Source organism: Hyla sarda, chromosome 7, assembly GCF_029499605.1.
Source record: "Hyla sarda isolate aHylSar1 chromosome 7, aHylSar1.hap1, whole genome shotgun sequence".
NCBI lineage: Eukaryota > Metazoa > Chordata > Amphibia > Anura > Hylidae > Hyla > Hyla sarda.
This window is the reverse complement of record NC_079195.1, coordinates 70,023,969-70,038,030: the sequence shown is the minus strand read 5'-3', so window position 1 is coordinate 70,038,030 and position 14,062 is coordinate 70,023,969. Positions and strand designations below refer to the sequence as shown.

Below are 14,062 nucleotides of genomic sequence, written 5' to 3'. Positions count from 1 at the left end.
TGTATGTGAATATATAACGTGTATTGTGTATGTGGATATATAACGTGTATTGTGTATGTGGATATATAGAACGTGTATTGTGTATGTGAATATATAACATGTATTGTGTATGTGAATATATAACGTGTATTGTGTATGTGAATATATAACGTGTATTGTGTATGTGAATATATAACGTGTATTGTGTATGTGGATATATAACGTGTATTGTGTATGTGGATATATAACGTGTATTGTGTATGTGGATATATATTGTGTATGTGGATATATATTGTGTATGTGGATATATAACGTGTATTGTGTATGTGGATATAACGTGTATTGTGTATGTGGATATATAGTGTATTGTGTATGTGGATATATAGTGTATTGTGTATGTGGATATATAGTGTATTGTGTATGTGGATATATAGTGTATTGTGTATGTGGATATATATAACGTGTATTGTGTATGTGGATATAACGTGTATTGTGTATGTGGATATATATAACGTGTATTGTGTATGTGGATATATATAACGTGTATTGTGTATGTGGATATATATAACGTGTATTGTGTATGTGGATATATATAACGTGTATTGTGTATGTGGATATATATAACGTGTATTGTGTATGTGGATATATATAACGTGTATTGTGTATGTGGATATATATAACGTGTATTGTGTATGTGGATATATATAACGTGTATTGTGTATGTGGATATATATAACGTGTATTGTGTATGTGGATATATATAACGTGTATTGTGTATGTGGATATATATAACGTGTATTGTGTATGTGGATATATATAACGTGTATTGTGTATGTGGATATATATAACGTGTATTGTGTATGTGGATATATATAACGTGTATTGTGTATGTGGATATATATAACGTGTATTGTGTATGTGGATATATATAACGTGTATTGTGTATGTGGATATATATAACGTGTATTGTGTATGTGGATATATATAACGTGTATTGTGTATGTGGATATATATAACGTGTATTGTGTATGTGGATATATATAACGTGTATTGTGTATGTGGATATATAGAACGTGTATTGTGTATGTGGATATATAGAACGTGTATTGTGTATGTGGATATATAGAACGTGTATTGTGTATGTGGATATATAGAACGTGTATTGTGTATGTGGTTATATAGAACGTGTATTGTGTATGTGGATATATATAACGTGTATTGTGTGTGTGTGTGGATATATATAACGTGTATTGTGTGTGTGTGGATATATAGAACGTGTATTGTGTATGTGGTTATATAGAACGTGTATTGTGTATGTGGATATATAGAACGTGTATTGTGTATGTGGTTATATAGAACGTGTATTGTGTATGTGGATATATAGAACGTGTATTGTGTATGTGGTTATATAGAACGTGTATTGTGTATGTGGATATATAGAACGTGTATTGTGTATGTGGTTATATAGAACGTGTATTGTGTATGTGGTTATATATAACGTGTATTGTGTATGTGGTTATATATAACGTGTATTGTGTATTACGTCTCTTCTGTTGGTGTCTTTTTCTCTGTCTAGTGGTAAATGAGTCGAACTGGAGTGATCAATTGCTTTTAGTGTGTTATATGTTTCCCGTGACAAGTAAACCCTCTATTGATTAGCCATTACAGTGTTTGATAATCTTGTGTCATTGAACGTATTGTAAAAGGACAAAAAATAAAATAAAGCCTAAGCAATGTTTTTACCCCAGCAGCAGTACGGAAATTGAAAATGCATTCACAATTATAGTCAGCTTGGGCGAAGTTCTTACATGAAATCGGTATTTGTGTTTGTTAGCATAGCAGATCTCTTGCAGCGCTGCAGACAGAGCTCATCCTTTTAGAAAGTAATGTCTGACAAGGATGCTGTAACTGTATTAGGCTTCCTTTATTTCGATCAGGCTTTGTAGCAGCTTCATTTATAGGACAACTAAACCAGAAATCCAAGTTGGTGTACATGAAGGATCCAGTAAGAATTTGCGTACATATGTGTACAAGATTCCCATGAAATCCCCATGAATCAGCCAATGCACTGGATCCTCCTTATTCGTTGTTAGTTGAGATTTTCCTCAGTAGATACAGATTTAAAGGGAACCTGTCATGGCTTTGATGCTGCCTGAACCACAAGTCATTGGAATGGTCCCTGGCGACTCCTCCCTGCCCCACTGGCCTTGAGTGATAGATCTCTCCCTGTTTGGGTATATGGAGAGAGGCCAGCGGGTCACATAGACGTCATCGGGGACCACCTGTTGACTTATGGTTCTGGCAGTATGAAAGTGATGGTAAGAAAGGCCACAAGATATGTCTACTCAGAATTTTGGCATACCCAAGCTCTACCCTAACAGATGTCTGTGGCTTTCACTTGCACAGGCAGTAATGTACTGTCTTATAGGCATTTTATAGTACATGATGTTAAAGGGGTACTCCCGTGGAATACTGGTGCCAGAAAGTTAAACAGATTTGTAAATGACTTCTATTAAAAAATCTTAATCCTTCCAGTACCTTTTAGGGGCTATATACTACAGAGCAAATGCTTTACTTTTTAAATTTCTCTGATGTCCTGACCACAGTGCTCTCTGCTGACCTCTGCTGTCCATTTTAGGAACTGTCCAGAGCAGGAGAAAATCCCCATAGCAAACATATGCCGCTCTGGACAGTTCCTAAAATGGACAGCAGAGGTCAATATGAATGCAAAAGAAAAAGAATGTGTCTGCACTCACCATGTAGTTGCCATAAAACAAGGACTTTATTGAAGCATGTACATACAGAGGCCAAGGCTTCACCCAGGTGCAGGGAGGGAAAGTGGTTCCGGTTCCAGTAGATGGAACCGGAAGATGCATCTTTGACGCAAAACAGTGCCGTTGTTCCAATGATAAGCCGCTGCTCCTAGGCTTAGGAACCACTTTCCCTCCCTGCACCTGGGTAAAGCCTTGCCCTCTGTATGTACATGCTTCAATACATGGTGAGTGCAGACACATTCTTTTTCTTTTGCCTGTTATAATTGTGGAATTGCTACATTCTGCTAGTGTCTATTTTTCCACATCACTTTCTACAAAGCTGAGCTAGTGAGCATTGCAGTGCCCATCCCCCCACTCTGCACTTGTTTTAGATTTTAATATATATGCCCCTTCCCATAAATTTGTATAATTTAAGTTCAGCCATGTATTTATTAGAAGATTATGCCTAAAAAAGTTATCTCTAGCTGAAGGCGAAGAAATCAAACAAAAAGATTTCATCATTAAGGCCAAGAGGTTAAAAAATACCTGTCATTAAATAAACTTTTCTAAACTAACTCAGGCTATGTTCCCTAACTACACCTAACCCCCCCCCCCTCCACCCTTAAAAATGCTCTGTATCTTACCATTCTTCTTGCTCACATAGTGCGAGCTGCTGGCATAAGGATGTAGGCATGCCCCAGCAGGCACTACGTCACTGAAGCCTGCTGGTGGGACTGCTTCCGCCCTCACTTCACGTCACCAAGGAGGAGCAGCGGAGTAAGAAGCTACAGGCCTGCTGGGAGAAGGTGAGACCGCTCTATCACCTGTCACCAGCCTGCGGCTACTGATGCTGTCATCCTTGTTGCCGCCAGCCGCACAGCCCCGCTGTCCGCTCACAGTGCCCATGGATGTGAGCAGAGAGGGGTCACAGCTGCAGGGACTGTCAGCGGAGTGCAGGGCTGACAGCTGTAGGTACTGTGAGAGTGGAGCTGTGTGGCTGAAGGCAACAGGGATGACAAATCTCCCTTTACTTCACATAAGTCCACGGTAAAAGGGGGGGGGGGGGTGGAGGTTTCACCTCTACATTTAGTAACTTGTTCATAATACATCACTTTGCAACACTTTCTTGACCGTGACAGTTGATGAGAGGTTGAAGGGATACTCCACCCACAGACATCTTATCCCCTATCCAAAGGGGTACTCCTCTCATAGACATGAATGACGGGTGCGTGATGTGATGTCAGAAGGGGGTGTGGTGTGACATCACGAGGGGGTGGGAAATGACGTCACATCTCGCCGCCCAAACCCAACATCCTAAATGTACTGTATAGAATGCGCTGAGATCGCAGGGGGTCCCAGCATCAGATGTCTTATCCCCTATCCTTTTGGATTTCTCTGGGTGGCGTACCCCTCTAATACTGATCATATTTATGTTATAGAATATTTAAAGAAACAGACCCAACAATGGATCCAGGTTTTGATGTTTCTTTGTCTAGTTAATGGGCAGTGGATTGAATGGTTGATGGATCAGAATCTAATACACATCACATAATTTATCCACTAACTTCAATGGTATTAAGGTGGTATAATTTGTTTTCGTTGATAACTAAACACTTTCTCCCAGTAGCTATAAAGTTAGAGATGACTTTTGTTTAGTTAAGGGAACTTAAGCTTTAAATCCATCTATCAGTCCCTTGGTGCCCAGATTGTGCCCTGTATAATAATAACAAGGGATACTGTTTTGAGTGGTTTAGTGGGCAAGTTAAAGGGGTATTTCCAAATCAATAAATGCAGTTAAACTTTCTCAAGTTAAATATTTATGCAAATACATTCATAGTTTTGCCTCCTAATATTCTGCTAGTTTTGCCTAGTTGACAACTTGTTGCCTCGGTTGCAGACCACCACTCCACTCTAGGGGGTGTTTGTGTGTGTATATGTATACATCATATTGTACACAGAGGAGGATATATACACACACACACACACTAGCCCGACCACTGCTCCTAGAGTGGAGTGGTGGTCTGTAATCTATATCAGGAGAGGCATGCAAACTTGCTAAATGGATATTTTTGCAAAAATATTTAAATTGTTGCGTCCCATAAGTTTAACTACATTAGTTGAAATGGGAATAGCCCTTTTAAGGAAGGGTTTAACATACAGTCTTGGCTGTAATTGTTGGCACCCCTGAAATTTTTCAAGAAAACAAAGTATTTCTCACAGAAAAGGATTGCAGTAACACATGTTTTGCTATACATGTTTATTCCCTTCACATGTATTGAAACTAAACCAAAAAAGGGAGGAAAAAAGCAAATTGGACCTAATGTCACACCAAACTCCAAAAATGGGCTGGACAAAATTATTGGCACCCTTTAAAAACTGTGGAAACATAAGATTGTTTCAAGCATGTGAAACTTACCTGGGGCAAGTAACAGGTGTGGGCAATATAAAAATCACACCTGAAAGCAGATTAAAAAGAGAGAAGTACACTTAATCCTTGCATTGTGTGTCTGTGTGTGTCACAATAAGCATGGGCAATAGAAAGAGGAGAGGAGAACTGTCTGAGGACTTGAGAACCAAATTGTGGAAAGATATCAACAATCTCAAGGTTACAAGTCCATCTCCAGGGATCTAGATTTGCCTTTGTCCACAGTGTGCAACATTATCAATAAGTATGCAACCCATGGCACTGTAGCTAATCTCCCTGGGCATAAACGGAAGAGAACAATTGATGAAAGGTGTGAATGCAGGATAGTCCGGATGGAGGATAAGCAGCCCCAAACAAGTTCCAAAAATATTCAAGCTGTCCTGCAGGCTCAGGGAGCATCAGTGTCAGCGCAAACTATCTGTTGACATTTAAATGAAATGAAACGCTATGGCAGGAGACCCAAGAGGACCCCGCTGCTGACACAGAGACATAAAAAAGCAAGACTATATTTTGCCAAAATGAACTTGAGTAAGCCAAAATCCGTCTTGGAAAACGTCTTGTGGATAGATGAGACCAAGATAGAGCTTTTTGGTAAAGCACATCATTATACTGTTTACCGAAAATGGAATAAGGCCTACAAAGAAAAAAACACAGTACCTACAGTGAAATATGGTGAAGGTTCAATGATGTTTTGGGGTTGTTTTGCTGCCTCTGGCACTGGGTGCCTTGAATGTGTGCAAGGCATCATGAAATCTGAAGATCGCCAACAGATTTTGGGTCGCAATGTACAGCCCAGTGTCAGAAAGCTGGGTCTTCGTCCGAGATCTTGGGTCTTCCAGCAGGACAGTGACCCCCAAACATACGTCAAAAAGCGCCCAGAAATGGATGGCAACAAAGTGCTGGAGAGTTCTGAAGTGACCAGCAATGAGTCCAGAACTAAATCCCATTGAACACCTGTGGAGAGATCTTAAAATTGCTGTTGGGAAAAGGCGCCCTTCCTATAAGAGAGACCTGGAGCAGTTTGCAAAGGAAGAGTAGTCCAACATTCCGGCTGAGAGGTGTAAGAAGCTTATTGATGGTTATAGGAAGCGACTGATTTCAGTTATTTTTTTTTCCAAAGGGTGTGCAACCAAATATTAAGTGAAGGGTGCCAATAATTTTGTCCAGACCAATTTTGGAGTTTGGTGTGACATTATGTCCAAATAGCTTTTTTTCCTCCCTTTTTTGGTTTAGTTCCAATACACACAAAGGGAATAAACATGTGTATAGCAAAACATGTGTTACTGCAATCCTTCTGTGAGAAATACTTCATTTTCTAGAAAAATTTCAGGGGTGCCAACATTTACGGCCATGGCTGTATGTGACACACTTGTGGGGAGCCATGGCCACTCTTCTTTGTACATAAAAAAATCCGACTCCCATCATGTGCTGACAGCTAAAGGCTAATAATCAGAGGGTGAAAATCTGATATAAAAATGTTATGGCAGTCCTATAAATATCCTGTATGAAAGTCCTATTAAAAATCCTAGTAAAGTTCTATTAAGATAATGTTTTCCATTGCAGTTAGAATGGTGTTAAGACCCCTATAAATATTATTTTAAGACCCTGTATTTACTAGACACCACTTGGATATCTTCCAGCCAGTAAGCCATGTACTTAGTTGGTGACAACACCCAACACCCCAGCACCCACTGTAGAAGACATCTTGGTCACAACCACCAATACTTCTGGCATCAGTTTTATGTGTGGAGAAGAGGAGGTAATTGCAACATATTCCTAACCCATCTCATATATATTTATTTATGTATATTTAGCTACTGTATATGCAGCGGTTTTAGGGTCATTTCTTCCGACAGGCACATGGCTTGCTATAACTCGACTAATATCTGACCCAACATTTTTTTTTCTCTTTTTTCAGACATACAACAGCTGTGCCAGATTGTGCATAAACCAAGAAACTGTGTGCTTATCTGGATCTGCCATGAAGACAGAAAGTTGTGTAGTTAAAGTAAGTACTCCTTGTCTCTTCCCGTATATACATATATTCAGTCTTTTTGGCTTTAGCACATTTTGTAATACTGCTGTATCTTCATTGTTCCTGCACCTGTAAATATAGATGCTTCTCGGAACTTTCATAAATCAAGGAACGTCCTCTAGATTTTTGTCTATCGGAGGCATTACTTGTAGCTCCTTGGCCCAACTACAAAAATTTACAGCATAAATTCTAAATACTACATGCCATTTGTAATATTGGTGTCTTATTGGTGTGGCGGAGTGCCCTCTGCACCACCGGTTGTTATATTCCATCCATTAACCAGGGCAGTGTTTCCAAATCAGAGTGCCTCCAGCTGTTGCAGAATTTCATTTCCAGGATGCCCGGATAGCCAAACCCAACATGGTGGGTCCCATCACCTTGTTGTAATCCAGTTCACTCGCACTATAACCCTGTGTATTAAATTTATTGCAGGTAACACAGCTGTCAGTTTCCCGTTTTTTAACAAAATCAGCATGCTTAAAGGGATACTCCACTGGAAAACATTTTTTTTTAAATCAACTGGTGACAGAAAATTAAACAGATTTGTAAATGACTTCTATGTAAAAATCTTAACCCTTCCAGTACTTATTAGCTGCTGTATAATACAGAGGAAGTTCTTTTCTTTTTGGATTTCTTTTCTGTCTGACCACAGTGCTCTCTCTTTCTTGCACCAGTTGATTTAAATAAAAAAAATTAAAAAAAATTTCCAGAGGTACCTCTTTAAAATGACCCTATTTTAACCCCTGTAGTTTTTATCGGTACCATTTTAGTTTAGATGGAACCTTTTGATCACTATTCATTTTTTTTTCGTGTTCTTTTTCTTTTTCATTTACCGTATACACCATGTGGAATTATAAACATTCGGGGTTATTTACTAATGTGTTTCCGATGGTTTGTCGAGTCTTTGAGCTAAATTTAGGCGCAAGTCATGTGTATCAAAATATGCACCCCAAAAGACCTTCAAACCTGACCATCACTCCATTTTTCTAAATAAAACCCGAAAAAGGGGCATGGTCTCCCCGGAAATGGCGTGTCCTCAACAGAAAGGGTGTGGTCCTGCCAAAAGGGGCATATCCCAGAACTAAGGTTTCCACATAAAATGTGGTGGATTTGATCTCTGGAAAGTCCGACACTTTAGAACTGTTGTAAAAAAAAAAAAAAAAAAAAAAGCAACACGTAGAGAAAAGAAAAACATAGGGAAAATGTTTTAAATACTATGGAAAAATACTATGGAAATTAAAGCCACACAGAAAACTACAATGTACTCTTAGTAAATCAACCCCATTGTGTTTTGATATTTCGGACAATTCTGCATACAGTGATACCAAATATGTACAGTACGGTATATTAGAGGAGTTTTTATACAATTTAAAAAAAAAAACAATTTTACACTTTTTAAGTCCCCCAATGGGGGACTTTTACATCAATCATTTGATTACATTCACTGTTTAATATTGCACTTTTGCTTCGCATTTAATAGTGAGATTGGTTCTCCACTCATACAGGCTGCATCATTGGAGATTCGATTCAAAGGCAGGTAAGGGAACCCTCTGCAGCCATTTTAGCATATCAGACATCCGAGATCATATTGCGGGGGTCTGATAAGCACCAGTAAGCTTCCAGCACTTAAAATAAATGGTTTTAGATACAGTGATTATCATTGATTAGCATTGATCACTGCATGTAAGGTGTTAATGGTCACTTGCCTGTCATTAGCGGTGAGGTCCTGCCTACTGATAGTGGCCGTCCTTCATGGCTTCACCACAGCCCCTGTGCTTGCTTCATAGGGCATTTAGCGAGCTGGGGCGTACAATGTCGTCTAGGGGTCAACTCATAATGTACCCATGCACCTTTAGTAGCTGTCTGCTACTAAGTGTCTTTCCCCATACACATGCATGCTCGGTTTTGTGAAGCATTCATGTAATTTCAATAGGCAGAGGGGGGGAAAGAAGCTGCCATTCAGAGAAAAATTCACCATTCCCAATCCTTTTTCCACCATACACATTAATTAATCAGCCAGTCCTGCTGATATTGACAGGTTTGGCTGACTTTTCTCTAATACAGTCTTCAACCAATGGCTTGGGATCCCATGCTGTGTGGCTTACGTTAGGAGTACGGAGTTATAACAATATGTGCTGGTAATTTACTGTATCATTAACCTACAATCTCAGCAAAAAAGGTCAATTTGGATTAGGGTTTAAAAAAAAAAAATTATAATAATAATCGATTAGTTGGCTGATTGTTTTATTTTATTTTATTTATTTTTTGCTTAATTGAATAAACATAATAAGTAAAGCAATAACAGCCAGGCCGAACTCATATGTGTTACCTAAAGCATAAGTGGATTGGTAAGAGACCTCTGGCGGGGTTTGCAGCCTGCTTTGAGCACGTGCCTGAGGTCTATAGGGTTTGTGGCCTGCTTCAAGCACGCTCTGGAGGCCTCTAAGATTTGTGGCCCTCTTCCAGTGGTGGAGTTGCAGACTGCTACAGGGGATCACGTGAGGAGGATTCTGCTGGATCGGGCAAATCTACAGGTCAGGCACAACAACGACCAACTGATCAAACTCTGATATACAGGGTGGGCCATTTATATGGATTCAACTTAAAGGGGTACTCCAGTGCTTAGACATCTTATCCCCTATCCCTGCCGCTGGGGACTCCCGTGATCTTGCACGCGGCACCCCGTTTGTAATCAGTCCCCGGAGCGTGTTCGCTCCTGGTCTGATTACCGGCAACCACAGGGCTGCCGGTGTGTGACGTCACGCCTCCACCCCTCAATGCAAGCCTACGGGAGGGGGCGTGACAGCTATAACGCCCCCTCCCGTAGGCTTGCATTGAGGGGCGGAGCGTGACGTCACAAGAGGATAAGATGTCTAAGCACCGGAGTACCCCTTTAATAAAATGGGAATGGTTGGTGATATTAACTTCCTGTTTGTGGCACATTAGTATATGTGAGGGGGGAAACTTTTCAAGATGGGTGGTTACCATGGCGGCCATTTTGAGGTCGGCCATTTTGAATCCAACTTTTGTTTTTTGAATAGGAAGAGGGTCAGGTGACACATGAAACTTATTGGGAATTTCACAAGAAAAGCAATGATGTGCTTGGTTTTAAAGTAACTTTATTCTTTCATGAGTTATTTACAAGTTTCTGACCACTTATAAAATGTGTTCAATGTGCTGCCCATTGTGTTGGATTGTCAATGCAACCCTCTTCTCCCACTCTTCACACACTGATAGCAACACCGCAGGAGAAATGCTAGCACAGGCTTCCAGTATCCATAGTTTCAGGTGGTCAGAAACTTGTAAATAATTCATGAAAGAATAAAATTACGTTAAAACCAAGCACATCATTGTTTTTCTTGTGAAATTCCCATTAAGTTTGATGTGTCACATGACCCTCTTCCTATTGAAAAAACAAAAGTTGGATTCAAAATGGCCGACTTCAAAATGGTCACCATAGTCACGACCCATCTTGAAACATTTCCCCCCTCACATATACTAATGTGCCACAAACATTAAGTTAATATCACCAACCATTCCCATTTTATTAAGGTGCATCCTTAAAAATGGCCCACTCTGTACAAGCTCTCAGGTCATGATGGAAGTTTCACACTAGTTGTGGTTGGAGAGTTCCATGTTGGTGAACTCTGATATACAAGCTATCAGGGCATGATGGGAGTTGTAGTTTTGTGACTGGTTTGGGGAACACTGATATAAAGGCTATGTGAGCGTGATGGGAGTTGTAGTTTTGTAGCAGTTTGAGAAATACATGTTGGGAATTTGCTATATAGGCTGTCGAGGCATTCTGGGGAGTCATAGTTTTATAACAGCCAAGATCATAGGTTTGGACAACACTGAAATATAGGACTCCCATAGCAGTGTTTTCAAACCAGGATGCCTTCAGCTGTTTCAAAACTACAACTTCCAGTATGCCCAGATAGCCAAAGGCTGTAACAGCTGGGGGCACCCTGGTTGGGATACGCTGCAATAAAGTATTTATACAACATATGGTGCCTGTAGACTTGCTTGATCCAGCAGACACCTCTGTGTGCGATCCCTTGTGGTAGGCAGCAACTCCGGTGCGGAAGCAGGCCACAAACCTCTAGGGTTTGTGGCCTGCTTTCAGTGCCAGAGTTGTTTGACAGCCTGTACAACATTGTTTAAAGTTGCTGTCCCCTCAACATAACTCCACATACAGCCAATAATGTCTAAACCTTGGCAACAAAGGTGAGTACAGCCCTAAGTGTAAATGTCCAAATTGCACCCAAAGTGTCAATATTTTGTGTGTTCACCACTATTGTCCAGCGCTGCCTTAAATGAACTGGTGCCAGAAAGTTAAACAGATTTCTAAATGACTTCTATTAAAAAATCTTAATCCTTTCAGTACTTTTTAGCAGCTGATAGCTACAGAGGAAAACCTTTATTTTTTGAATTTCTTTTTTGTCTTGTCCACAGTGCTCTCTGCTGACACCTGATGCCCGTATCAGGAACTGTCCAGAGCAGGAGAAAATCCCCATAGCAAACCTATGCTACTCTGGACAATTCCTGACACGGACAGAGGTGTCAGCAGAGAGCACTGTGGACAGCACAAAAAAAGAAATTCAAAAAGTAAAGAATTTCCTCTGTAGCACACAACTGCTAAAAAGTACTAAAAGGATTTTTTAATAGAAGTCATTTACAAATCTGTTTAACTTTCTGGCACCAGTTCATAAAAAAAAAAAGAAAAAGTTTTACATCAGAGTACCCCTTTAAAGGTGTTATCCACCTGCCAGGCTATATTTATGTGAACTGCGGGGGAGCGATTCACTATACAGGTAGCCAGAGGGCTTACCTCTGCTTCCCTGGTGTCCGTGGCTCTGTCATTGATAGAGCCTGGCTGGACAAGGCTCTATCAATGGATCGCAGAGCATACAGATCAGTGGAGTTCAATAGAACTCTCTTGATCTGTAAGAGGTATCTAACGATTCCGCTTAAAAGTCCCTTAAGGTACTAATAAAGTGTAAAACATTTTTTATAAATAAATACATTTTTATAAAAGTTTAAAAGACACACAAATCACCCTCTTTTCCTATATAAAAACATGTAAACGTCATAAAGATAAACATATTTTATCGTCCGGGACTGGTAGGGAGACCCCTATGGGTCATTTTTTCAAAGTGGAAAAATAAATAGAAAGAAGCATATTTTTTAGTAACATGCAATTGGAAAGTTATTTTGCATACATTAATCTATAATATATCAAAAGTTTTTGTTGATGAAAGGTACTCTTTCAGCTTAAGAAGAGGTTTTCTTCTGGGATGACAGCCATCCAGACAATTTGATGCAGTGTGCGGCCTATGGTCTGAGCACTGACAGGCTAAACCCCCCACCGCTTCAAGATATGTGGCAATTCTATATCCTAAAGACAACCTGTAGATATGACACTGAGCACGAGCACTCAACTTCTTGGGTGGACAATGACAAGGCCTGTTCTGAGCAGAACCTGTCCTGTAAATCTCCTGTATGGTCTTTCTCACCATGCTGCAGCTCAGTTTTAGGGTGTTGACTCAGTATTTTTATAACAAAGGCCAAGGGGTACTCCGCCCCTAGACATCTTATCCCCTATCCAAAGGATAGGGGATAAGATGTCAGATCGCCAGGGTCCCGCTGCTGGGAACCCCGGGGATCGCTGCTGCAGCACCCCGCTATCATTACTGCGCAGAGCGATATCGCTCTGCACGTAATGACGGGCAATACAGGGTCCAGAGCATCGTTACGTCACGGCTCCGCCCCTCGTGATGTCACGGCCCGCCCCCGTCAATACAAGTCTATGGGAGGGGGCGTGGGGGTCATCACGCCCCCTGCCATAGACTTGCATTAAGGGGACGGGCCGTGATGTCATGAGGGGCGGAGCCATGACGTCACGCTGCTCCGGCCCCTGTATTGCCCGTCATTACGCACAGAGCGAACTCGCTCTGTGCAGTAATGATGGCGGGGTGCCGCAGCGGTGATCACTGGGGTCCCCAGCAGCGGGACCGCGGCGATCTAACATCTTATCCCCTATCCTTTGGATAGGGGATAAGATGCCAGGGGCGGAGTACCCCTTTAATGCTGAGCAACAATTCTTTTTTTTTTAAAGATTCTCAGAGAGTTCTTTGCCATGAGATGCCATGTTAAACTTCCATTGCCCAGTATTGTAAAGTGTGAGAGCGATTACATCATATTTAAGACACCTGCTCCCTATTCACCCCTGAGAACTTGTAACACTAATGAGTCACATGACACAACGGGAAGGGAAAATGGCTAATTGGTCCCGATTTTAGGTATTTTCACTTATGGGTGAACAATTTTTTGTTGCCAAGGTTTAGATGTTATTGTCTGTGTGTGGAGTTACTTTGAGGGGACACAACATTAAACACTGTTATATAGGCTGTGCATTCACTACTTTACATTGTTGGAGTGTCATTTATTCAGTGTTGTAACATGAAAAGACAGCCATTGGCTGTCCAGGCATGCTGTGAGTTGTAGTTTTGCAACAGCTGGAGGCACACCAGTCAGGAAACACAGATTTTTATCCTTCCAGTACTATCAGCTGCTGTATGCTTCAGAGGAAGTTGTTTAGTTCTTCTCAGTCTGACCACAGTGCTCTCTGCTGCCACCTCTGTCCATGTCAAGAACTGTCCAGAGCAGGAGCAAACCCCCATAGCAAACCTCTCCTGCTCAAGACAGTTCTTTATACGAACAGAGGTGGCAGCAGACAGCAGTGTGGTCAGACTGGAAAGACAACACAACTGGAGCATACAGCAGCTGATAAGTACTGGAATGGTTACAATTTTTTAAGAGAAATCATTTACAAATCTGTATAGCTTTCTGGCACCATTGGATTTGAAA

General features: G+C 40.8%; 1 protein-coding gene across 16 annotated transcripts in view; it reads left to right on the top strand.

Annotated features, from left to right (window-relative positions):
* Window positions 1-14,062, top strand: part of BTRC (beta-transducin repeat containing E3 ubiquitin protein ligase) — a 278,342-nt gene that overhangs the window by 130,998 nt on the left and 133,282 nt on the right. For 8 of the 16 annotated variants that reach the window (XM_056529521.1, XM_056529523.1, XM_056529517.1 and 5 more), the window contains one exon: window positions 7,076-7,165. In XM_056529521.1, coding sequence (XP_056385496.1) covers window positions 7,076-7,165 — 90 coding nt within the window. Of the gene's footprint in view, window positions 1-3,396; window positions 3,539-6,797; window positions 6,917-7,075; window positions 7,166-8,697; window positions 8,730-14,062 lie in introns of those variants that run through there. The other 8 variants (XM_056529529.1, XM_056529522.1, XM_056529524.1 and 5 more) reach the window with 3 other exon arrangements.